At 45.3% G+C, this 25531-nt stretch overlaps 1 protein-coding gene across 1 annotated transcript in view; it reads left to right on the top strand.

Moving 5' to 3' along the window:
• The first annotated feature begins 416 nt into the window (after window positions 1–416).
• The window catches only part of TIE1 (tyrosine kinase with immunoglobulin like and EGF like domains 1), a 98456-nt gene continuing 73341 nt past the window's right edge, over window positions 417–25531 (top strand). Inside the window, exon 1 of the mRNA XM_088447312.1 lies at window positions 417–912. Coding sequence (XP_088303438.1) covers window positions 852–912 — 61 coding nt within the window. The 5' untranslated portion in view covers window positions 417–851. The remainder of the gene's footprint in view (window positions 913–25531) is intronic.

The raw sequence follows: 25531 nt of genomic DNA, 5'->3' as shown, positions 1-25531 counted from the left end.
AAAAACAGCAAACTCTCCCAGACTCGATTCTTAGTAAATTTACCCCAAAATGTCTTGTGTCATAGAATAATGCTTTCATCACACTTCTGGAATGTGCAATGGGCACTGTAATTTCATGTGTGTTCTGGGTGATAACAGAAATATATCACAGTGACCCTTACAGACGTGTCCACATAACGCGTCAGATTAATGCTAAATGCTTCTATATTTGTGGTGTTCAGTGTTTAATGAGATGTGGGAGGGCCTGGAGGTTACACCGTCACCATGGCAGAATACAATATAATTCATACCTAGGGAAGTAATGAAGGGGTGGAGGCGTGGGGGGTATGCCTTTGTCATCTTCTTTTCCCATAGTTGCTCAGACTGCGATTTCCTAAACTAGAGGCCATCGCTGAGTGTTCAGCTCTGGAGTTTCCTGTACCTAACAGCCCAGCTACGCCTTTTCCTCTTTTCACGTCCAAATCCCAGATCTGTGGAAGTCAGAGGTGCTGAATGTGAGAAAGTTTAGAAGGGAAGAGGGAGCTCATGTTGGAGCCCCTACCAATGTTGTTTACTACAGTTTGGAATTTGTCCTGAGAGATAGCAATCAATGGCGGACTCTGCCATGATGTGATGTCCGACATCTGACTAGTGATCCCTGAAGCCTCCTCACTGGGATACAACAGAGATATTATGGGAATCTGCTCCTACTGTTCATGAGTTGGATGGGATGAACGCTTTGGTATTAATATTCCTGTGGATCTCTTATATGCGCTAATCCCTTGCCATAGGAAACAATGTGGATTTGGTAGTGATTGCTGGGCACGGGACACACTCCGGGAAATTTTCACCTCTGGATTGGATTAAGGACAATGCTGAAGCTCTTTCATATCCTGAGTCTCTTCCTTTGTTCTTTCCTTCCACCAGAAATCGGTAACATCACTGTTCTTTTTATTTTCATTATTCAGTTAAGAGTTTAGTATCTGTTGTATGTGCAGCAAGTGCCAAGGGTGACCTAACGACTTAGTGCTAAATATTCCGGCCTCTGACTATGATATTGGAGCCTGGAATAAAATAGACAGGAGAAGATGTGATAGACCCTTTCTAAGAGAGGACTATATAATCGTTATTATTACCATTTACTTATATAGCACACACATAATACGCAGCACTTTTTAGAGAATATTTCAGTCATTCCATCAGTCGCTGCTCTAGTGGAGCTCACACTCTATATTCCCTACCACATGGACACACATATACACTAAGGCAGTACATTTTTTTTCTCAGAAGTCAATTAACTTACTAGAATGTTTTTGGAGTGTGGAAGGAAGTGTGTGTCACTGCACAATGTATGGCTCTGTCTGGTGTGTGTCACTGCACAATGTATGGCTCTGTGTATCATTAGTCACTATTATGTATGGCTCTGTGTAGTGTACAGTATGTCACTGTATGGCTTTGTGTAGTGTACAGTATGTCAGTGTATATTGTATGACTGTGTAGTTGTGTCACTGTATGGCTCTGTGTAGTGTATGTCACTGTATATTGTATGACTGTGTAGTGTGTGTCACTGTATATTGTATGACTCTGTATTTGTTTCACTGTATATTGTATAACTGTAGTTGTGTCAGTGTATGTCACTGTATATTGTATGACTGTAGTTGTGTCACTGTATGGGTCTGTGTAGTGTACAGTATGTCACTGTATATTGTATTACTGTGTAGTTGTCAGTATATGGCTCTGTGTAGTGTATGTCACTGTATGTTGTATGACTGTGTAGTTGTGTCACTGTATGGCTCTGTGTAGTGTACATTATGTCACTGTATGGCTCTGTGTAGTGTACAGTATGTCACTGTATATTGTATGACTGTGTAGTTGTGTCACTGTATGGCTCTGTGTAGTGTACAGTATGTTATTTAATGGCTCTGTGTAGTGTACAGTGTGTCACTGCATATTGTATGACTGTGTAGTTGTGTCACTGTATGGCTCTGTGTAGTGTATGTCACTGTATATTGTATGACTGTGTAGTATGTGTCACTGTACATTGTATGATAGTATTATAAATGTATATTATAGTGACCAGGGGCATTGTTAGAGAGGAGGGGGCCTATGTGCATCCCTGTCATGGGCCCCATCCTCCCACCACGGCGGCCGGCAGCTGACTGACATGGCTGGCCGGCCACCACAGAATCAGTAAACTCTGGGCACTAGAGTGTGCACAGAGTCTACTGCGCACGCGCAGATCCCTAGAGAAATGGCGTGGTCGCCATTTTCATGGCGATTTCCTTACTGCGCATGCGCAAAATGCTGGAAAGATGGCCGTGGCGGCCATTTTCTGGCATTTTGAGCAGCGCTGAGAGATCCAACGCGGGACCTTGGAGAGGTAAGTTATAGATAATCTGGGTGCAGGGTGTGCGGTGCGGCCCACCCCCTGGACCCGGTGGCCAGTGTGCACCGCACACCCTGCACCCATTATAGATAGTGGCATGATAATAAATTGTAGGCTGAGGTAGTATGCTGTATATCCTGTTATAAGAGAAAATGATTTTGATTGTCCAATAATAATAATATTTGCCCACTTTTGAAAAAGCATCTCAGGGAGACTGGGATAGCAGCACCTATGAGCGTGCGATAAAGAAAACGTGTACTGCTACATCTGACAGGCGTGTCATAAAACATACTTACATCCACATGTAAACGAGCCCCAAAGCAGTTAGTAAGATCCACGTGTTGCTGAGGGGTAAATTTGCTAAGGGTCGATTTGACTTTCGTTTTGTAGTTCGATTTGGGCCACCTCAAACCGACTCAAATTGAAAGTTCAAATCCCTCTTCATTTCCCTCATTTACTAAGAATCGATTTGAGAAGTATTTCTCAAATCGAATTAGATTTGGTTCAGTTTGGAACAGTAAATTTGCTGGTCAGTTTGGCATGTTCATGTACAAAGCGAGCAGCAAATCCCACTTGAAACCGAACTGCAAATCCCATACAGCACTTTCAGCATGAGCAGTTCGTTTTCACACAGATACATGCAGACCATACTTGCCTACCTTTCAATAGCTATTCCCGGGAGAAGCGCAGGTAAGAGAAGGAGCAGGGGGTCGACAGGTGCTGGGCCTGATGATTCATTAAGCCCCACCCCTCACGGTAAAATTGCCGCGATTGGCTAGAATTTACATAAGGGGTGGGGCCAAATGACGTGATTCATGTAGAATCACGCCTTAAGCCCCACCCCCTACACGGAGACCCACGATCGCCACGGGAATTCTCATTCTGCCCACTTCACTAGGAAGTGGGCGGAATGCGGGAGAAATGCCTACTCCTCCGGGGGTGCAGGGGGTTACCCGAAAAATTGGGAGCCTCCCTCGAAAACCGGGAGGGTAGGCATGTATGATGCAGAGATCAGTGAGATGCCTGCATGTATCTTACTGTAACAAGCTTATAATTATAAATAGTTAAATGTAGTAAAAAAAAGACGTGCCCCCCCACCTAAAACAGAACCAGCCCCGGACTTTTCAGAGCCAGTCCTGGTTGTTTAGGTACAGGGAAAAAAATATGTAGGGTTCCACTGTACTTAATACAACCAGCATTGGGCTCTGGGAGCCAGTCCTGGTTCTGGATTTACACGGAAAAAATTGTGTAGGGTTCCCCTGTAAGATCCAGAACCAGCAGCGGACCCTTTCTAGTGGGGGACTGATGCCACAGCCAGGGGAGCCCTATCACCGGGCCCCCCAGCCGCAGCATCAGCCCTGACTGCTAGTCAGGGCTGGGGACCCCAATAAAGGGGGCACCCCTAGCCTAGGTTGATAGCCCAGGGCTATCCCCACCACCCCTGGGCGATGTGTGGTGTGTTGATAGTGTAGGTGTGAGGTAAAAAAAAGACTGTAAAAACATTGTCATTACAGTAGAACTGCAGGTCCCAGCAAGCCTCCCCCGCGTGCTGGTACTTGGAGAACCACAAGTACCAGCATGCGGGGCATTAAGGGCCCGCTGGGACCTGTAGTTCACCTGTAAAGAAATGTTTAAATAAACACAAGACACACACCATGACAGTAAAGTTTTAATCCATACATACACACTCACACATACTCACTTTTTTTACATTTAACTCTTCCTAAGCTATTTACAGTAAGATACATGCAGGCATCTCACTGATGGCTGCATGTATCTATGTCAATCCGACCTGCTCATGCTAAAATCGAAAGCATGAAGCAGGTCTATGCATTTGGAGATTTGCAGTTTGATTTGAAGTTCGATTTGGTGTTCGATTTCATATCGAATTATAGTAAATAGGGTATTTGTGTGTTGGTCTATGTAAAAGTACCGATGTTTTTCCGATCTTCGATTTGAGAAAAATTTGGTTTTACTTTTGATTTTACATTCGATTTGGCCTTTAGTAAAACCCAAATGCAAAACCGAATACAAATCACTCAAAATGCAAAATTGAATGTTAGTAAATTTACCCCTGATACTTTTCAGAAAACGCATGTAACCAAAGGGATCATTGTGCCTTATAACCAATGCAGGGAAATTATACTAATGATCCCATTTGTATGTATATATCTCAGTTTTTTCTTTTATATAACAGCTTGATAATGGGGGTAGCAGGGCCGTAACTAGGGTAGTGTGACCAGTGCCATGGGGAAGCAATCGGGAAGCCGACTGCCTATATACCGGCAGCCGGCTTCCCGACTGTCTTCTCCCGGCATGGGTGAAATGTCGGGCGTCTAGATGTAGACGCCCGCATTTCCCCGATGCCGGGAGCCCGGCGCCCGGCATCACGATCGTAGTGATGCTGGGCGCCGCGAGCGGACAGCCGCGGGGGGGAGGGTTAGGTTTAGGCTCCCGGGGGGGACTTAGGGTTAGGCACCCCCCTGGGAGGGTTAGGGTTAGGCTAGGGGGAGGGAAGGTTAGGGTTAGGCACCCCCAGGGGAAACTTAGGGTTAGGCACCCCCCCGGGGGACTTAGGTTTAGGTAGCGGGGAAGGGGGTGGTTAGGGTTAGGCACTTAGAGGGGGGATTAGGGTTAGGCACTTGGGGGGAAGTTAGGGTTAGGCACCCCTAAGGAGGGTTAGGGTTAGGGGGGTTAGGTTAGTGGATACTTACCTATCCACGATCGGGATTTCCAGTGCTGTCGGGCTTCCGCTGCGTCGCACTCAGCTCCTGTCGGGCTGCCGCTGATGGGAATCGAACCGCCGGCCACATGGCCAGCGGTATTTCATACCCATTCCGTGCCATGGCACAGGGCACCACAGGGCAGGGGCGCTGTTTGGGCCTGTCAGTTTTCCTGTTTATCATTCTCACTTGTAGCTTCTTTTATCCCCAGCATCTCCTGGCCTCCCCTATCTCTTACCTGGCCCTTCCCCATGAGGCCATGGCCCTTTGCCCTTCCCCATGAGGCCATGGCCCTTTCTCAGTTGCAATAAATAAATAAATGATACCTTATCGCAGTGTTAACGTTGTTTTTTTTCCCTCCGTCATTCCGCCGTTATGTACTAATTTATGCACTTCCGCACTCCCGTTGCCTCACTTGTTACATATGCGCAGCCGCTTGTCCCATCAGCTGCGTATGTACAGACTACGATAACATGGCGGGAGTTCAATGATGCTCTTAAAAAATTTTTTTTTTTACGTTAACTTTATTTAGAGATACGCGATCAAGTCACTGCTGCAAATTCAGAGCCTAGACCGCGGCGGTAAGCATTAATACATCCCACCCATGGAGATTGCTACTACAGGGAGTCTCCCTGACAATCAGGGAGAGTTGGCAAGTATGCCAATAATATAAATGGACACATTACTATAACGCCACTTAATAAGGCATCAAGCCACCAGGTGATGCCAGCGGGGCAATAACTAGGGGTGTGCGAGCGATGTCGCATTACAGAGCACAGGGGCCTGTGGGCAGCACCGTTGCTGCCCCACAGTCCCTGCATCTGGCTAGCAGGGTGCCTGTAATGGCTCCCTGAGACCAGATTCGCTGCTGCAGTGCTGCCTGGAGTGACCTCTGTATGCTGTAGACATGCACACAGCAGCCTGTACTGCCTGTGTCCCAGCGCTGGTGGGCCCCACCCCCCACGGCATGATGTCATACGCTAAGGGAAGGTGGCCAGGACAGGACGCCAAAGAACCCTGTTACAGCACTGGCTGCCAGACATCCTATATGCACAGTGGCAATGAGTCTAGCAATGTCTGGAATAGTGCATCAGGGTGCAGAACTTATCCTGCACAAGAAAGCCGCTCATCTGATGTCTGGTTGATGATGGTGGTAAAACGCTGCCTCGGGTGTTTTAGAATATCCCAATAATACATGACTGTGTTCAGACCTGATGGATGAGAGGGCCACGACATGTGGATAACATCAGTGCCATGCTTACAAACCACTGGGTGACCCACATGCCCTCTGTGGATGGCAATGAGCCCTGTAAGACACCCCTCCCTCAGGAAGGAATTGCTACAACATGGGGTGCAGATGGCCACTCAGTACTATTATGTAGTGATTAGTTTTGGCCTTTCTTTCTAAGGTGATGACTGCTCCCAAACCATGCCAGGAAAGAGGCCCTACAACACTATAGAACCCTCTGCTGCTGGAAACCAGCACCCAGGGCTGCAGAGTTTGGCTTCACATGTCCACTCTTATGTCTGCTGAGCACACAGGGGCTGTTTCCGAATCGGAGGCAAGTGGCAATGCGCACGGTTCATGTAGATTTGAGCATACTGGCAATGCACCAAAGAAATTGGCGACTGTGCCAAATCAGACGTCAGCACACGGGCGGCATTTGCTAGTGCATATGGATTAATCCGGACCACACTATGGGTGATATAGGCATTTCTGGGCGGTAACTGGAAGGCGACCGTGTAATCGCACAGAACTGACCCGTTTTATGGGAGTGTCGCAAGTGTGTCAGACAAGTTCAGTGCTCGCCGGCAGTGTGCGGACGGAGATGGGACGCCTGTTTCCAATACGAGTGATGGCAGCTGCAGACATAAGAACAGTGGGCAGGATAGGCTTCCACATGCAGTCGCTGGATTGTTAAGCTGGGTACACACATAAAGATGTTTTGTCCAACCATCCAACTAGCTGATTGGTTGGTAAGGTATGAAAGCAAATGACAATCAGCAATTTGCTCCCAAATGCCGGAAAATGGACAAAAACTGTTGTTTAAACAAATTGTTTAGATTAAACATTTAACAAACTTGTCTGACGACCATTTTCATCTGTTTTCTGGCATCTAGGAGCAAATTGCCGATCATCAGTTACTCCCATACGTTACCAGATTTTCATTCCAACCAATCAACTAGTTGGATGGATGGACAGAAAATCTTTACGTGTGTACCCAGCTTTACACAGGCGGATTCTCACATTACCATAATGTAGTAACCAGGCTGCCGCAACCAGACAAAGGGACGTTCCAGGATGCATCCAAAGCACAATCAGCCCAGCAATGTACATGGTCTGTGCTCTTTGTATCATAGAACATTATGACCTTGAACTGCGGTTCCTTGTCACACTTAGCCCCGATCCTCCTCTCATCCAGTACTACTCACTCCACCAAAAGTGGGTGTAGGGGGGAGACGGGCCCAGTAAGCACAGTTGGCCCCACAGCGACTGCACCCACAGTAGCTACACCACTGTATGTATGTGTGTATATATCTTAGATCTATATATATATGGTAATACGGCGGCACTTGGTAATAATGAACACAGGACACTGCTTAGTGAACCAACGTTTCAATGCCTCTAATCAGGCATTTTCATCAGGGTGTTCACACCCTGATGAAAATGCGTGATCGGAGGCATTGAAACATTGGTTCACTAAGCAGTGTCCCATCTTCATTATTACCGAGTGCCGCTGTATTACCATGTGTATCAGGGTATCTGCACCAGCTGTTAGCACGGAAGGCACCAAAGTATTTATTTTTTCATTGCTGTTCCTACAAACTTCATTGTACTGTGACACTTTTCCAATAATCTTTATATATATATATATATATACATATATATATATATATATATATATATATATATATATAAAAGAATAAGATTGTTGGCGAATATCTTCCATAGCTCTCAAGGTGAAGCTGCCAAATCTTACATAGTTATTTTTTGTTTTATCATATTTGCTTTTATTGAAATTGAATACAAATAATTGAAGGCACAGAAGAAAACAGAGGGTAGAAAGGGAAGGCAGGCACATTGCATAATCAAAGGGTCAAAAGCCACATAAATATTACACATCTAACATTGGTCTAAGAGATCACGAGTCAGATTGAGGGGAACAGTTAGATCCACAGGAGCGCTCTATATATATATAGTAGAGTGTCCCTGTTCTTCTCTATATTCTCCCCATCTGAACCACTTCATATGTATGAAGAAGCAGAGGAGGAATATGTACAACCCATTGTTTCAAATAAAAAATGTTTTTGGAATTTATTTTTAATAACTGCAATACTGGGTACAGAGGCAGTCTTCCACAACTGGGTGATAAAGGCTTTTTGTGGCTACTAAGATGTGACCCATAAGATGCCTATCGCCACGGCACAACCTCCTAGAGTAGAGTTGCAATAGAGCAGTCAAAGGGGCCTATTCATCATAGGATAAATCTCCCGGTAACCATGCGGAAATGCAAGTTTACGCATATTTAGGTTACCGGGCTATTCATCATCAGGGGTCCCAAATGGACCCCCTGATATTCAGCAAACTCGGAAAACGTAAAGTTTTCAGAGTTTGCTTCCGAGAACAAGCGCCATCTTCAGACGGCGATTTTTCTCGGATCCCCACTCCTTCCTATGGGTAGGAGTTCCAGGGATGCGAAGAGGGATCCGAGCAAATCCCTCCGCCACCTCCTCACTACCTCCCCGGCGGCTTTGCGCATGCGTGACCTCAGGTCATACATGCGTAGCCGGGCCTACGGGGAGGAGGTAAGTAACAAAGTTACTTCTGTAGCTGCGACACTAACCGAGGGTAAAATATTTTCCCCCATTTGTTTCTCCATGAAGTATAAATAATAATCACATCAGACAGGGGCTGCAACATTGTATATATAACTAGATGTGTCATTTATTTATTGTCTATTATTTGTTTCTAATACATGATACTGAATTGCTGGCATTTATGGTTGAGAGAAAGACAGAGATAAAACAATCTATCTCTCTTATAACAAAAGTATATAGAGAATATATCTGTCCTGTATGTATATACTATATCTGCAACATTTATCGAAACCGTTTTAGAAGCATTATAGTGTTTAAATTCTAATTTATGTGTATGTTGGTTGCATATAGTGATACTACTGTACATAAATGAATTAATGAGGAAAGGGAGTGACTATATTAACTGCTAAACCTGCCTATATTACCCATTAGGGGATATATTGTTACTAATTAAATATGATCACCACAAGGTAATTATTTCATACACAATTACACAATGTCTAATATATTTATGTGTGCTTAGTGATGGATAGGATATGTATGTGTGCTTATTGATGGATAGGATGTGTATGTATGCTTAGTGATGGATAGGATACGTATGTGTGCTTAGTGATGGATAGGATATGTATGTGTGCTTATTGATGGATAGGATACGTATGTGTGCTTAGTGATGGATAGGATATGTATGTGTGCTTATTGATGGATAGGATACGTATGTGTGCTTAGTGATGGATAGGATATGTAGGTGTGCTTAGTGATGGATAGGATACGTATGTGTGCTTAGTGATGGATAGGATATGTATGTGTGCTTAGTGATGGATAGGATATGTATGTGTGCTTAGTGATGGAGAGGATACGTATGTGTGCTTAGTGATGGATAGGATACGTATGTGTGCTTAGTGAGTGATGGATAGGATGTGAATGTGTGCTTAATTGATGGATAGGATACGTATGTGTGCTTAGTGATGGATAGGATGTGTATGTGTGCTTAGTGATGGATAGGATGTGTATGTGTGCTTAGTGATGGATAGGATACGTATGTGTGCTTAGTGATGGATAGGATACGTATGTGTGCTTAGTGATGGATAGGATACGTATGTGTGCGTAGTGATGGATAGGATACGTATGTGTGCTTAGTGGTGGATAGGATACGTATGTGTGCTTAGTGATGGATAGGATACGTATGTGTGCTTAGTGATGGATAGGATACGTATGTGTGCTTAGTGATGGATAGGATACGTATGTGTGCTTATTGATGGATAGGATACGTATGTGTGCTTATTGATGCATAGGATACGTATGTGTGCTTGGTGATGGATAGGATACGGATGTGTGCTTGGTGATGGATAGGATACGGATGTGTGCTTGGTGATGGATAGGATACGGATGTGTGCTTGGTGATGGATAGGATACGTATGTGTGCTTGGTGATGGATAGGATACGTATGTGTGCTTAGTGATGGATAGGATACGTATGTGTGCTTAGTGGTGGATAGGATACGTATGTGTGCTTAGTGGTGGATAGGATACGTATGTGTGCTTAGTGATGGATAGGATACGTATGTGTGCTTAGTGATGGATAGGATACGTATGTGTGCTTAGTGATGGATAGGATACGTATGTGTGCTTAGTGATGGATAGGATACGTATGTGTGCTTAGTGATGGATAGGATACGTATGTGTGCTTATTGATGCATAGGATACGTATGTGTGCTTAGTGATGGATAGGATACGGATGTGTGCTTGGTGATGGATAGGATACGGATGTGTGCTTGGTGATGGATAGGATACGGATGTGTGCTTGGTGATGGATAGGATACGGATGTGTGCTTATTGATGGATAGGATACGGATGTGTGCTTGGTGATGGATAGGATACGGATGTGTGCTTGGTGATGGATAGGATACGGATGTGTGCTTATTGATGGATAGGATACGGATGTGTGCTTATTGATGGATAGGATACTTATGTGTGCTTAGTGATGGATAGGATACGTATGTGTGCTTAGTGGTGGATAGGATACGTATGTGTGCTTAGTGGTGGATAGGATACGTATGTGTGCTTAGTGGTGGATAGGATACGTATGTGTGCTTAGTGGTGGATAGGATACGTATGTGTGCTTAGTGGTGGATAGGATACGTATGTGTGCTTAGTGGTGGATAGGATACGTATGTGTGCTTAGTGGTGGATAGGAAACGTATGTGTGCTTAGTGGTGGATAGGATACGTATGTGTGCTTAGTGATGGATAGGATACGTATGTGTGCTTATTGATGGATAGGATACGTATGTGTGCTTAGTGATGGATAGGATACGTATGTGTGCTTAGTGATGGATAGGATACGTATGTGTGCTTAGTGGTGGATAGGATACGTATGTGTGCTTAGTGGTGGATAGGATACGTATGTGTGCTTAGTGGTGGATAGGATACGTATGTGTGCTTAGTGGTGGATAGGATACGTATGTGTGCTTAGTGGTGGATAGGATACGTATGTGTGCTTAGTGATGGATAGGATACGTATGTGTGCTTATTGATGGATAGGATACGTATGTGTGCTTATTGATGGATAGGATACGTATGTGTGCTTATTGATGGATAGGATATTTCTGTGTGCTTATTGATGGATAGGATACTTCTGTGTAGTTATTGATGGATAGGATACGTATGTGTGCTTATTGATGGATAGGATACGTATGTGTGCTTAGTGATGGATAGGATACGTATGTGTGCTTATTGATGGATAGGATACGTATGTGTGCTTAGTGATGGATAGGATACGTATGTGTGCTTTTGATGGATAGGATACGTATGTGTGCTTATTGATGGATAGGATACTTATGTGTGCTTATTGATGGATAGGATACTTATGTGTGCTTAGTGATGGAAAGGATACGTATGTGTGCTTAGTGATGATAGGATACGTATGTGTGCTTATTGATGGATAGGATACGTATGTGTGCTTAGTGATGGATAGGATACGTATGTGTGCTTATTGATGGATAGGATACGTATGTGTGCTTAGTGATGGATAGGATACGTATGTGTGCTTATTGATGGATAGGATACGTATGTGTGCTTATTGATGGATAGGATACGTATGTGTGCTTATTGATGGATAGGATACGTATGTGTGCTTAGTGATGGATAGGATACGTATGTGTGCTTAGTGATGGATAGGATACGGATGTGTGCTTAGTGATGGATAGGATACGGATGTGTGCTTAGTGATGGATAGGATACGGATGTGTGCTTAGTGATGGATAGGATACGGATGTGTGCTTAGTGATGGATAGGATACGGATGTGTGCTTAGTGATGGATAGGATACGGATGTGTGCTTAGTGATGGATAGGATACGGATGTGTGCTTATTGATGGATAGGATACGTATGTGTGCTTAGTGATGGATAGGATACGTATGTGTGCTTAGTGATGGATAGGATAAGTATGTGTGCTTAGTGATGGGTAGGATACGTATGTGTGCTTATTGATGGATAGGATACGTATGTGTGCTTAGTGATGGATAGGATACGTATGTGTGCTTAGTGATGGATAGGATACGTATGTGTGCTTAGTGATGGATAGGATACGTATGTGTGCTTAGTGATGGATAGGATACGTATGTGTGCTTAGTGATGGATAGGATACGTATGTGTGCTTAGTGATGGATAGGATACGTATGTGTGCTTAGTGATGGATAGGATACGTATGTGTGCTTAGTGATGGATAGGATACGTATGTGTGATTATTGATGGATAGGATACGTATGTGTGCTTAGTGATGGATAGGATATGTATGTGTGCTTATTGATGGATTGGATACGTATGTGTGCTTAGTGATGGATAGGATATGTATGTGTGCTTAGTGATGGATGTATGTGTGCTTAGTGATGGATAGGATACGTATGTGTGCTTATTGATGGATAGGATATGTATGTGTGCTTATTGATGGATAGGATAAGTATGTGTGCTTAGTGATGGATAGGATACGTATGTGTGCTTATTGATGGATATGATATGTATGTGTGCTTAGTGATGGATAGGATACGTATGTGTGCTTATTGATGGATAGGATACGTATGTGTGCTTATTGATGGATATGATATGTATGTGTGCTTAGTGATGGATAGGATATGTATGTGTGCTTAGTGATGGATAGGATATGTATGTGTGCTTAGTGATGGATAGGATATGTATGTGTGCTTAGCGATGGATAGGATATGTATTAGGGGCGTGCACCGGCCACTTTTCGTGTTTTGTGTTTTGGTTTTGGATCTGGATCTTTCTACGTGTTTTGGATCTGGATTGCCAAAACCACCCTTCCGTGTTTTGGGTTCTGGGTTTTGTGTTTTGGATCTGTATTTTTTTGAAAAAAAGCATAAAAACAGCTAAAATCACAGAATTTGTAGGTTTTTCTGCTCCTATGCTATTATTAACCTCAATAACCTTAATTTCCACTCGTTTCCAGTCTATTCTGAACACCTCACACCTCACAATAGTGTTTTTATGTCCAAAAGGTTGCACCGAGGTAGCTGGATGACTATGCTAAGCGACACGAGTGGGCGGCACAAACACGTGACCCATCTAGGCGTGATACTGCAGTGGCAGACAGGATGGCAGTTTGAAAAACTAGGCCCCAAACTGTACATAATGCAAAGAAAAAAAAGAGGTGCAAGATGGAATTGTCCTTGGGCCCTCCCATCCACCCTTATGTTGTATAAACAGGACATGCACACTTTAACAAACCAATCATTTCAGCACCAGGGTCTGCCACACAACTGTGGCTGAAATTATTGGTTCATTTGGGCCCCCACAAAACAAGCTGGCAATTAATGTGTCCCTGCACAAACTGGCTCTACGGAGGCAAGATGTCATCCTCATCCTCCTCATCCACCGATTCCTCACAATCTTCAGTGTGTACATCCTCATCCTCACAAAGTATTAACTCGTCCCCACTTGAATCCACCACCACAGGTCCCTCTGTACGTTCTGGAGGCTGGTCTCCCTGGAAGAGCTGATAATTCATTTTGATGAACATCATCTTCTCCACATTCTGTGGAAGCAACCTCCTTCGCCTTTCACTGACAAGGTTCCCGGCTGCACTAAACACTCTTTCGGAGTACACACTGGAGGGGGGGCAACTCAGGTAAAATAGAGCCAGTTTGTACAGGGGCCTCCAAATTGCCTCTTTTTCCTGCCAGTACAGGTATGGACTGTCTGACATGCCTACTTGGATGCTGTCACCGATGTAATCCTCCACCATTCTGTCAATGGTGACAGTATCATATGCAGTGACAATAGACATGTCAGAAATTGTTGCCAGGTCCTTCAGTCCGGACCAGATGTCCAAACTTGGTCCTGCCTACCCTGCATCACCGCCAGCGGGTTGCTTAGGATACCTAAGTTTTTTCCTGGCAGCCCCAGTTGCGGGAGAAAATGAAGAAGGAGCTGTTGACGTGTCACGTTCCGCTTCAGCTGACAGTGTGTTCACCAGCAGGTCTTTGCACCTCTGCAGGCTTGTGTCGGCCGGAAAGAGAGACAACACATAGGCTTTAAACCTAGGATCGAGCACGGTGGCCAAAATGTAGTGGTCTGATATCAACAGATTGACCACCCTGGAATCCTGGTGAAGCGAATGAAGGGCTTCATCCACAAGTCCCACATGCCGAGCGGAATCGCTCCGTCTTAGCTCCTCCTTCACTTTCTCCAGCTGCTTCTGCAAAAGCCTGATGAGGGGAATGACCTGACTCAAGCTGGCAGTGTCTGAACTGACTTCACGTGTGGCAAGTTCGAAGGGCTGGAGAACCTTGCACAATACGGAAATCATTCTCAACTGCGCTTGAGTCAGGTGCATACCCCCTCCTTTGCCTATGTCATAGGTGGATGTATAGGCTTGAATGGCCTTTTGCTGCTCCTCCATCCTCTGAAGCATATAGAGGGTTGAGTTCCACCGCGTCACAACCTCTTGCTTCAGGTGATGGCGGGGCAGGTTCAAGAGTGTTTGCTGGCGCTCCAGTCTTCGGCACGCAGTCGCCAAATGGCGAAAGTGGTCTGAAATTTTTTGGGCCACCCAAAGCGTCTCCTGCATGCCCCTGTCGCTTTTCAGAAAATTCTGCACCACCAAGTTTATTGTGTGAGCAAAACATGGGACGTGCTGGAATTTGCCCAGATGTAATGCCCGCACAATATTGGTGGCGTTGTCAGATATCACAAATCCCCAGGAGAGTCTAAGTGGGGTAAGCCACTGGGCGATGATTTCCCTCAGTTTCTCTAAGAGGTTGTCGGCGGTGTGCCTCTTACTGAAACCGTGATACACAGCGTAGCCTGCCTTGGAACGAGCTGGCGTTTCTGAGATGCTGCGACTGGTGACGCTGCTGATGTTGCTGCGTAAGGTGATACATCTACCCAGTGGGCTGTCACAGTCATATAGTCCTTAGTCTGCCCTGTTCCACTTGTCCACATGTCCGTGGTTAAGTGGACATTGGGTACAACGGCATTTTTCAGGACACTGAGGATACTTTTTCTGACGTTTCTGTACAGTCTCGGTATCGCCTGCCTGGTGAAGTGGAATCTAGACGGGATTTGGAACCGGGGACACACTACCTCCAGCAATTGTCTAAATCCCACTGCACTAATGGCGGATACCGGACGCACGTCTAACACCAACATAGCAGTCAAGGCCTCAGTTATACGTTTTGCTTCAGGATGACTGCTGTCGTACTTCATCCTCCTCGCTAAGGACTGTTGGAGGGTCAATTGTTTAGTAAAAGTAGTGGTGTTCCTACTTCCTCTCTGGGATGATGAACGACTCCCAGCAGCAGCAACAGCAGCAGCGGCAGCAGGAGGCGTAGCAATGCAGGATCCTCCGGAGGAATCCGGGATAGGAGAGTCAGTCATGCCAGTGACATGGCCTGCAGGACTACTTCCGATCCTGACTAAGGAGGAAATTGACGAGGAGGGAGTTGACGGTGTGGTTTGCAGGCGCTTGGATACAACAGGACAACGGGATTTAGGTGTCCCTGGACTGCTTACGGTCTTAGCCAAAGTTTCTGAACTTGACAGTAACTTATTATGAACGCGCTGCAGGTGCCGTATAAGGGAGGATGTTCCTAGGTGGTTAACGTCCCTACCCCTACTTATTCCACCTTTACATAAGGTACATATGGCAAGATAGTTGTTGTCCGGATTTAGATAGAAATATTGCCAGACCAAAGAGGTGGAATGTTTGGTCTTCTGCCCAGGCATGACCGTGATGGGCTTTTTCATCCCACGGACAACAACTGTCTCCCCCGGAGCCTGATTTAAACAAACCACATCACCATCAGAATCCTCCTCGCCAACTTCCTCCTCAGCGCCAGCTACACCAGTATCCTCATCCTGTTGTACTTCAACAGTGACATCTTCAATTTGCATATCAGCAAGTGGACTGTGGGTGCTCCTTTCAGCACTTGCAGGGGGCATGCAAATGGTGGAAAGAGCCACCTCTTCCCGTCCAGTGCTGGGAAGGTCAGGCATCGCAACCACCACCACACTTGGACTCTCCTTGGGGATTTGTGATATCTTCTTAGAAAGCACAGTTCTTCGCTGTGCTTTTGCCAGCTTAACTCTTTTGATTTTTTTAGTGGGAGGAGGGCTTCCATCGTCATGTGAAGCTGAACCACTAGTCATGAACATACTAGGGATCGACCTTAGCCATTCCTTGCCACTCCGTGTCGTAAATGGCATATTGGCAAGTTTACGTTTCTCTTCAGCTGATTTAAATGTTTTTTTCAAGGTCATTTTCCTGAACTTTGTCATTTGGGATTGTATGTGCCCTCTATTATGACATTGGGCATCGGCCTTGGCAGACGATGTTGATGGCATGTTATCGTCTATGTCATGACTAGTGGCAGCAGCTTCAGCACTAGGAGGAAGTGGTTCTTTATCTTTCTCTATTTTATTTTTATCGGAGAAAGTTTGGTCCTCCATTTATGTTATACCGATTTGATATATACGTGCGGCTAAACACAGAAAATATTTCTTTATTTTTGCTGGAGAGTAGTGCACTTTGTGGGTTACACCAGCCTTTAAGAAATGCGCCAGCCGGCTCTTTACTTATAGGACACAGGCGCACGCTTGGCACTACTTTGTTGATGCACGTGCGGCTACTGCGCACACAATTCACAAACACAGAAAATATTTTTTTTTTTGGTTTGGACTGGAGTGTACTTTGGGGGTTACAGCACCCTTTAACGGTCAAGCCAGCCGGCCCTTTACTTATGACACAGGCGCACGCTTGGCACTACTTTGTTGATGCACGTGCGGCTACTGCGCACACAATTCACAAACACAGAAAATAATTTTTTTTTTGGTTTGGACTGGAGTGTACTTTGGGGGTTACAGCACCCTTTAACGGTCAAGCCAGCCGGCCCTTTACTTATGACACAGGCGCACGCTTGGCACTACTTTGTTGATGCACGTGCGGCTACTGCGCACACAATTCACAAACACAGAAAATATATATTTTTTTGGTTTGGACTGGAGTGTACTTTGGGGGTTACAGCACCCTTTAACGGTCAAGCCAGCCGGCCCTTTACTTATGACACAGGCGCACGCTTGGCACTACTTTGTTGATGCACGTGCGGCTACTGCGCACACAATTCACAAACACAGAAAATAATTTTTTTTTTGGTTTGGACTGGAGTGTACTTTGGGGGTTACAGCACCCTTTAACGGTCAAGCCAGCCGGCCCTTTACTTATGACACAGGCGCACGCTTGGCACTACTTTGTTGATGCACGTGCGGCTACTGCGCACACAATTCACAAACACAGAAAATAATTTTTTTTTTGGTTTGGACTGGAGTGTACTTTGGGGGTTACAGCACCCTTTAACGGTCAAGCCAGCCGGCCCTTTACTTATGACACAGGCGCACGCTTGGCACTACTTTGTTGATGCACGTGCGGCTTCTGCGCACACAATTCACAAACACACAAAAAATATTATATTTTTAGCACTTGGGGGAGCACCCCTGATGGACAGAGCACCCCCTGGACAACCCTACAGCACCCCTTTAGGACTGGGACACTGCACAGGACTTTGGAGTGGACACAGCCCCTATGGAGAACTGACTGCACAACACAGTCCAGCCATCCCCTATGGACTTTGAAGTAGTGGACACAGCCCCTATTAACAACAGCAGCACAGCACAACACAGCCAGCCCCTATGGACTTTGAAGTAGTGGACAACAGCAGCACAGCACAGCACAGCACAACACTACTCTGCACTACACTACACTACACAGCCCAGCCAGCCCTAACTCCCACCCTACCTCTTCACTGTCCACAGCCGAGTGAGAAAATGGCGCAGACGCGTGTACCTTATATAGGTTCCAAAACCCGCGAGACTCGGAAGGCGGGATGATGACGTTTTGCCTCGATTTCAGATCCGAGTCAGGCGGGAAAAGTCGAGCCTGACTCGGATCGGCCTCGGATCGGGGGGGCTCGGGGGGGTTCGGATTTCAGAAATCCAAACCCGCTCACCCCTAATATGCATGTGTGCTTATTGATGAATAGTATATGTATGTGTGCTTATTGATGGATAGGATATGTATGTGTGCTTGTTGATGGATAGGATATGTATGTGTGCTTATTGATGGATAGGATATGTATGTGTGCTTAGTGATGGATAGGATATGTATGTGTGCTTAGTGATGGATAGGATATGTATGTGTGCTTAGTGATGGATAGGATATGTATGTGTGCTTAGTGATGGATAGGATATGTATGTGTGCTTAGTGATGGATAGGATATGTATGTGTGCTTAGTGATGGATAGGATATGTATGTGTGCTTAGTGATGGATAGGATATGTATGTGTGCTTATTGATGGATAGGATATGTATGTGTGCTTATTGATGGATAGGATATGTATGTGTGCTTATTGATGGATAGGATATGTATGTGTGCTTAGTGATGGATAGGATATGTATGTGTGCTTATTGATGGGTGACTATCATATTTTCATAATCAAAGTCATAATAATACCCAATTTCTTTTAAAGAAGGATCCGATTAAAAGTTATGTTTTAATTATGTTCATTTTCTGATATCAACTATATGATATTTATGGGATTTTATTGATGAGTGATTCTATCATGTTTTCACACTTAGAGTCAAAATAATCCCCAATCTCTTTAAAGAGGGAACCAAATAAAAGTTATATTGTAATTATGTATATTTCCTGATATCAATTATATCAATTAATTTATTATAAAAGAGGCCCCACACAGGAATCACTTGCTGCACATTGGCCAAGGCCATTGGAAGGTTTTTTTCTGAGTACTTGATTTTCAATTCCAGGGAGCACCTCCAGCTATATACAAAGTTTGTTAACTAATTATTAGAATGTACTAAATTGCTGGTTTATAAATTTAATTTACAGTTTTGTCCTATGTAGGATATTATTTGTGTTTCTTGTCATACTAACTGAGGGGACAGCTGCTTTTCGGAGGAGCTGTCACCGCACCGCAGCTATGATGAATTGCTCTGAAGTCATGTTTCCCCCGCTGCGAGTTGAATACTTAAGTGTCCCTTGCAGTGAGACCAATACTTAATCATCGTGGGCCATTCGGCCTCTGATGATGAATAGGCCCCAAAGGCTCTACAGGAATACGCACCCCAATCACTTTGCTAATCATGAGAAATACAGTTGTCCAAAGTGGCCAAAGCATAGGGCAAGACCAGAAAATGTGGTAAATATCTCCCACACATCCACAATTCCTCCAGCAATTCTGGGAGACGGAGGGCCAGGTTTTGTGCTGCGGCTCCGGGTAAAGTATGCTCTCTGATCAGTCTATGATTAATGCATTTAGAAATTGTGAAACAAGAGTGGAAAATAATATCCCACTCCTCAGAAAAGACCCTAGATAAGTCCCTCTCCCACTTAATCTGTGATGGCAATTTCCCCCTTTTACTATCCAATATTTGAAATTGATACCACCACGAAATATCCCCTTTATGATTGGAGGATCGTAAACAAGATAGTAGTAACATAGGAAAGGACGGGTCCCTAAATGGGGAGCGGGGGTAACTCTGTAACCAATGCCGCCGTTGTAGATACTTATACATATCTTGCTTCATAACACCATAATGCGTTTGGAGGTAAGAGAAGGATGCTAAACTGTTCTCTGAGAAGAAATCACTCAGGGGCCTATTCATCAACACTAAAATAAAGTTTTTAAGGACATTTTCCTTAATTACCGTTATTTTAGTATTCATGATGACACTTAACACAGGAGATATTACTGATATCTCCTGGTTAAGTCCACGTGCGTTCATTTCCACACTCCCCATACATTAGTAGATTAGTGCATTCGTACATTAGTATGGGGATATGAAAATTAGGCTATTCATCAAATTCCAAAAATTATGTATTTTCGGAATTTGATGGAGTTACTATCCGCCACTGTGAGGTGGCGTACAGCGGGTGACACTTACCTGTGTCAGCGTGGGCATGTCTCCTTCGCTCTCTCCAGCACTCCCTGGTCTCTCATCTGGCTATGGTGGCTGTTCTGACACGTGTTCTCCAGGCAGAACACAGTAAAGTTTAAAAAAAACAAACTTTTATTTTTTTCTAAACTTTACTGTGTTCTGCCTGGAGAACACAGGGCCTGATTCAGACCCGCTCTGACTGTGGGCGGCAACCCCCATCGGCCGGCGCGCCCCTGGTGAGTGATATCCTGGCCAATAGGACGATACACCCCTGCATCTGTGTGTTATTGACTTTTTGTACAAATGCATGTGTTGGGTCTCAGGCGCACTTAAAGACTGAATTACATACAGTACAAACACCAATTTTATAAATTAATGACAATTTTTATTTAACCTACAGTAACATGCTTTACAGAGGGGGGGGAGTTCTTTAGCTTTCCACCCCATAGTCCTCTACTGTCCCCCGCTGGCATGTCCTGGAATTCCAAACCTGGACCGAGGACTACACAAAAAGATTAGGCTTTTAAGTTAAAATCATCACTGGCACTTTTGGCCTCAGATCCAGAGTTTCACCTATACCAGGTGCAGACTCTACCTTGCATCGGAGTGCAAGGTCCACTTTACGCCCTGAAGAAAGGAGGATAGGCAGACAGACAGACAGTAAAACACAGAAACACAGGTTCTCACCAGAGATGCTCTTGTTCTTCATCCTGCACGATCCCACACACCCTGTACTGTAGGAGAGAGAATCCGCTGTGCAGGGCCCTTTCCTGCTCTAACAGTGTCACACTAATCCACTTCTCCACATTAATATACTGTATGCCCTAACTAACCAGCCTAACTAATTTATTAATAACGAATTTGTATTATAATTAAGCCTGGTGGTGAAATACTGTAAGCAGTGCCCCTAGGCCCACAGCCCATATAACGATAAAAAAAAAAAATACATGAAACTTGAAACATCTGCATTACAAACAGCAACATCAAGCATAGTAGCAGAAACTGGCAGCTGCAGCACAATCTGTGACGATGTCAATGTGTGCCTTGGAACAGGGGGCAATGTACTGTAAAAGTAGGTGTACTGTAGGAGCCAGTGGAAGGGGTGGTTGAACCATTAGCTGCGGGCTTGCACGCTGACTAGGCACATACTGTACTGTACAGTATTGAACCTGCTATGCATAAGGGTTAAACAGTGTAGGGGCAATGACATAATGCTGTGAGATTTGTACTGGGCCATGAGGAAAGGAGGGGGTGCAAAACTGCTGATTAATCCCCACTAATTGTGGTTGCAATGACCGTTAGAGGTCTCGCGGCTTTGACCAGGTGGCCGGGAGGGGGAGCAGTGCGGTGGTAGAGGGGGCATGGGTGGGGAAGAGGGTTAAATACTGTATGAACAGAGGTGTGCGACAGCAGAAAGGCAAGGACAGGGGAAGGGAAGAGAAAAATTAATTAAATTAAAGAATTATTATTATTATTATTATCATTTATTTATATGGTGCCACAAGTATTCTTCAGCGCCTTACAAAGTACAAAAACAAATTGTATACAAGTGACTTACAGAACAATACAATACAGGACATGGATAATATATATTGCTACATTAGCGACCATATCACCCAGATAAGCAACAGAGCATAAGCAACCAAGTGTTAGGTGCCCTAGTGGTGAGTAAGAAGTAAATTACACTATAGTAAGGAGAAGCACAAGAGGGTAGAGGGCCCTGGTCATGAGAGCTTACAATCTAAAAAGGTGGGTGAAGACAAACTGGGTTGACACAGATGGGGTAGATGGGGATGAAGGAGTATGTAGCAGGGAGTTAGAGTGATAGCTGGAAGGCTTTGATGAAATAATGGGTCTTGAGAGCCCGTTTGAAGGATTGCAAACAGGTGGAGAGTCTGATGGGGAGTGGGAGAGAGTTCCAGAGGTGGGGAGCAGTGCGGGCAAAATCTTGTAGGCAGGAGTGGGAGGAAGTAATCAGCTGGCATGAAAGGCAGCATGCATTAGTTGAGCGAAGAGGGCGGAGAGGAGCGTGAAGGGAGATGACATCAGAGATGTATATGGGAGAAGATTGGGTGAGGGCTTTGTGGGCGAGCGTGAGAACCTTAAATTGGGTTCTAAAAGGGAAGGGGAGCCAGTGGAGAGCTTGTAGGAGAGGGGAGGCAGATGTAGAGCATTTGGAGAGGAAGATAAGCCGTGCAGCAGCATTAAGGATAGACTGGAGAGGAGAGAGATGGGATTTGGGGAGGCCAGATAGGAGGAGGTTACAATAGTCCAATCTGGAGATGACCAGTGAGTGTATGAGTGTTTTAGTAGCATCCTGGGTGAGATAGGGTCTGATCTTAGAAATATTTTTGAGATGGAAATGACAGGACTGTGAAAGGTTCTGGATATGTGGTTTGAAGGAGAGGGATGAGTCCAGGATAACTCCAAGACAGGGCACCTTGGGACTAGATGAGATAGTTATTCCATCAATTGATAAAGAAATAGTGGGAAGTGAGGTGATGTGGGACGGTGGGAAGATGATCAGCTCTGTCTTATACATATTAAGTTTAAGAAATCGCTGGGACATCCAGGAAGAGATAGCAGAGAGACAGTTGGAGATACGAGTCAGAAGAGAGGGGGAGAGATCAGGGGAGGAAAGGTAGATTTGAGTATCATCAGCATAGAGATGATAATGGAGGTCAAAAGAGCTGATGAGTTCACCTAGAGAGGAAGTATAGAGGGAAAATAGGAGAGGACCAAGAACAGAACCTTGGGGAACACCTACTGTAAGAGGCTGTGGGGGGGAAGAGGAGTCATGAGAGGAAACTGTGAAGGATCGGTCAGAGAGGTAGGATGACAGCCAGGAGAGAGCAGTTTCCCGTAGACCAAGGGAGTGAAGGATATTCAGCAGGAGAGGGTGGTCCACAGTGTCAAAAGCAGCAGAGAGATCAAGGAGAATGAGAAGAGAGTAGTGGCCTTGGGATTTGGCAGCAAGGAGGTCATTGCTGACTTTTGTGAGGGCAGTTTCAGTGGAGTGGAGAGAATGGAAGCCAGACTGAAAAGGGTCAAGGTGGGAGTGGGAGGAAAGAAAAGTGGTAAGATGTTTGTAGACAACCCGCTCAAGAAGTTTGGAGGCAAAGGGGAGGAGAGAGATGGGTCGGTAGTTAGAAAGAAGGTTAGGATCAAGGGTAGATTTTTTAAGAATGGGGGAGACAAGGGCATGTTTGAATGCAGAAGGAACAGTGCCTGATGAGAGGGAGAGGTTAATGAGGTGGGCAAGATGGGAGCAGGCAGAGAGAGAGAGGAAGCAGAGGAGGCGGGAGGGGATGGGATCAAGGGGGGAGGTGGAAGGGGGGGAGGACCAGATGAGGGCCATAACTTCCTCTCCAGATACAGGGGAGAAGGATGTTAGAGTTGGTAAAGTTGATGGGCAGGGTTGATTTGGGAAAGGAGGAGGTGGAGAGCTGGGGGACTGGTTGGATATGATGTCCTGACGTATGGAATCAATTTTAGATGTAAAGTAGGTAGCAAAGTCAAGGGCAGTGAGCAAGGAGGGGAGACGAGGAGGGGGTGGGCAAAGGAGGGAGTTGAAAGTGGTGAAGAGACGCTGGGGATTAGAGGACTGAGAGGAGATGAGGTTCTTAAAGTATGACTGTTTAGAGAGGGAGAGCGCAGCACTGTAGGATGAGAGCATACATTTGAAATGGAAAAAATCTGCCTTAGAGCGTGATCTTCTCCATTGTCGCTCGGCAGTTCGAGAACACTTTTGCAGGTATCTGGTGCATTTGGAATGCCAGGGTTGAGGAGTAGATCTGCGAGTGTGAGTAGTGATCACCGGAGCGACAGAGTCCAGAGCAGAAGTAAGGGAGGTGTTGTATAGGGAAGTGGCTTGTTCAGGGCAGGAGAGAGAGAGGACAGGGGAGAGAAGTGAGTCAAGCAGAAAAGAAAAGGAACCTGTGTCGATAGCGTCAATGTTACGCTTAGTAATTGAGGCTTTTGGAGGTAGAGGAGGGGAAGGAGAGAGGGACAGGTTAAAAGAGAGAAGGTGATGGTCAGAAAGAGGGAATGGGGAATTGAGTTGGTCAGAAATATCACAACGGTGTGTGAAGACCAGATCAAGCACATGGGCACTCACATGGGAGGGTGAGGAGGTCCATTGGGAGAGACCAAGTGACGATGTGAGGGAGAGGAGTTTGGAGGCAGAGGATTCTGTGGGGATATCAATTGGAATATTGAAGTCACCTAGGATAATGGAGGGAAGGTCTGAGGAGAGAAAGTGAGGGAGCCAGGAAGCAAAGTTGTCAAGGAACTTGGAGGGAGGGCCAGGGGGATGGTAAATGACAACTACTTGGAGGTGTACTGGGTGGAAGAGGCGTATAGCATGGACTTCAAATGAAGAGAATGTGAGGGATGGTTCAGAGGGAATGGGTTGCTATGAGTAACCAGGGGATAGAAGGACTCCAACACCACCACCATGGCGACCCCCAGGTCATGGAGTGTTGGAAAAGGTGAGGCCCCCAGAGGAGAGAGCTACAGGAAAAGTGGTGTCAGAGGGTAGAATCCAGGTTTCAGTAATAGCTAGGAGATTCAGGGAGTTGGAGATGAAAAGGTCATGGGTTGGGACCAGTTTATTACAGACTGACCTGGCATTCCAGAGGGCACAGGATAGAGGGACAGAGTTTGTTGGAGAGATTTGAATGAGATTATCAGGGTTGCTGTAGCGTGGGGGTGAGATTAATTTGGGGGACCAAGCTGAATAGAGTGTAGCGATGGTGCGGACTCCAGTGCTAGAAGGGGAGCCAGTAGAAGGTGGGCAGGAAGGGAAATTAATGATGTGGGGTGAAGTGACCTGGAGAGGGGAGTGGGAGGAGGGATTAGCAGTGAGGTTGTAGGACCCCTGTGGAGTATAAGAGAATGAAGTGGAGTAATGGGAGAAGATGGGGAGGAAGGTAAACAGAGGAGAGGAGATAAGGGGAAGAGGAAATGGAAGAGACAAGGGGGAAAGGATAAAGGTGGAAGCAAGGGGCAGAACAAAAGATTAGGTAGACACTGAGTGAAGGTGGGAGTTGAAGAAAACATGGTAATAGTAAGGATGATGTAAATAGGGGAAGAAAAGTTAAAAGTAGGAATGAAGACAAAATGTAGGAGAGAGCAGATTTCCAGAAACGCAAGTAATAG

The sequence above is a fragment of the Taudactylus pleione genome, unplaced genomic scaffold (assembly GCF_031769625.1).
Source record: "Taudactylus pleione unplaced genomic scaffold, aTauple2 ptg000428l, whole genome shotgun sequence".
NCBI classification, from domain to species: domain Eukaryota; kingdom Metazoa; phylum Chordata; class Amphibia; order Anura; family Myobatrachidae; genus Taudactylus; species Taudactylus pleione.
The sequence above is the reverse complement of the archived record's forward strand: the minus strand, read 5'-3'. Positions and strand labels throughout refer to the sequence as shown.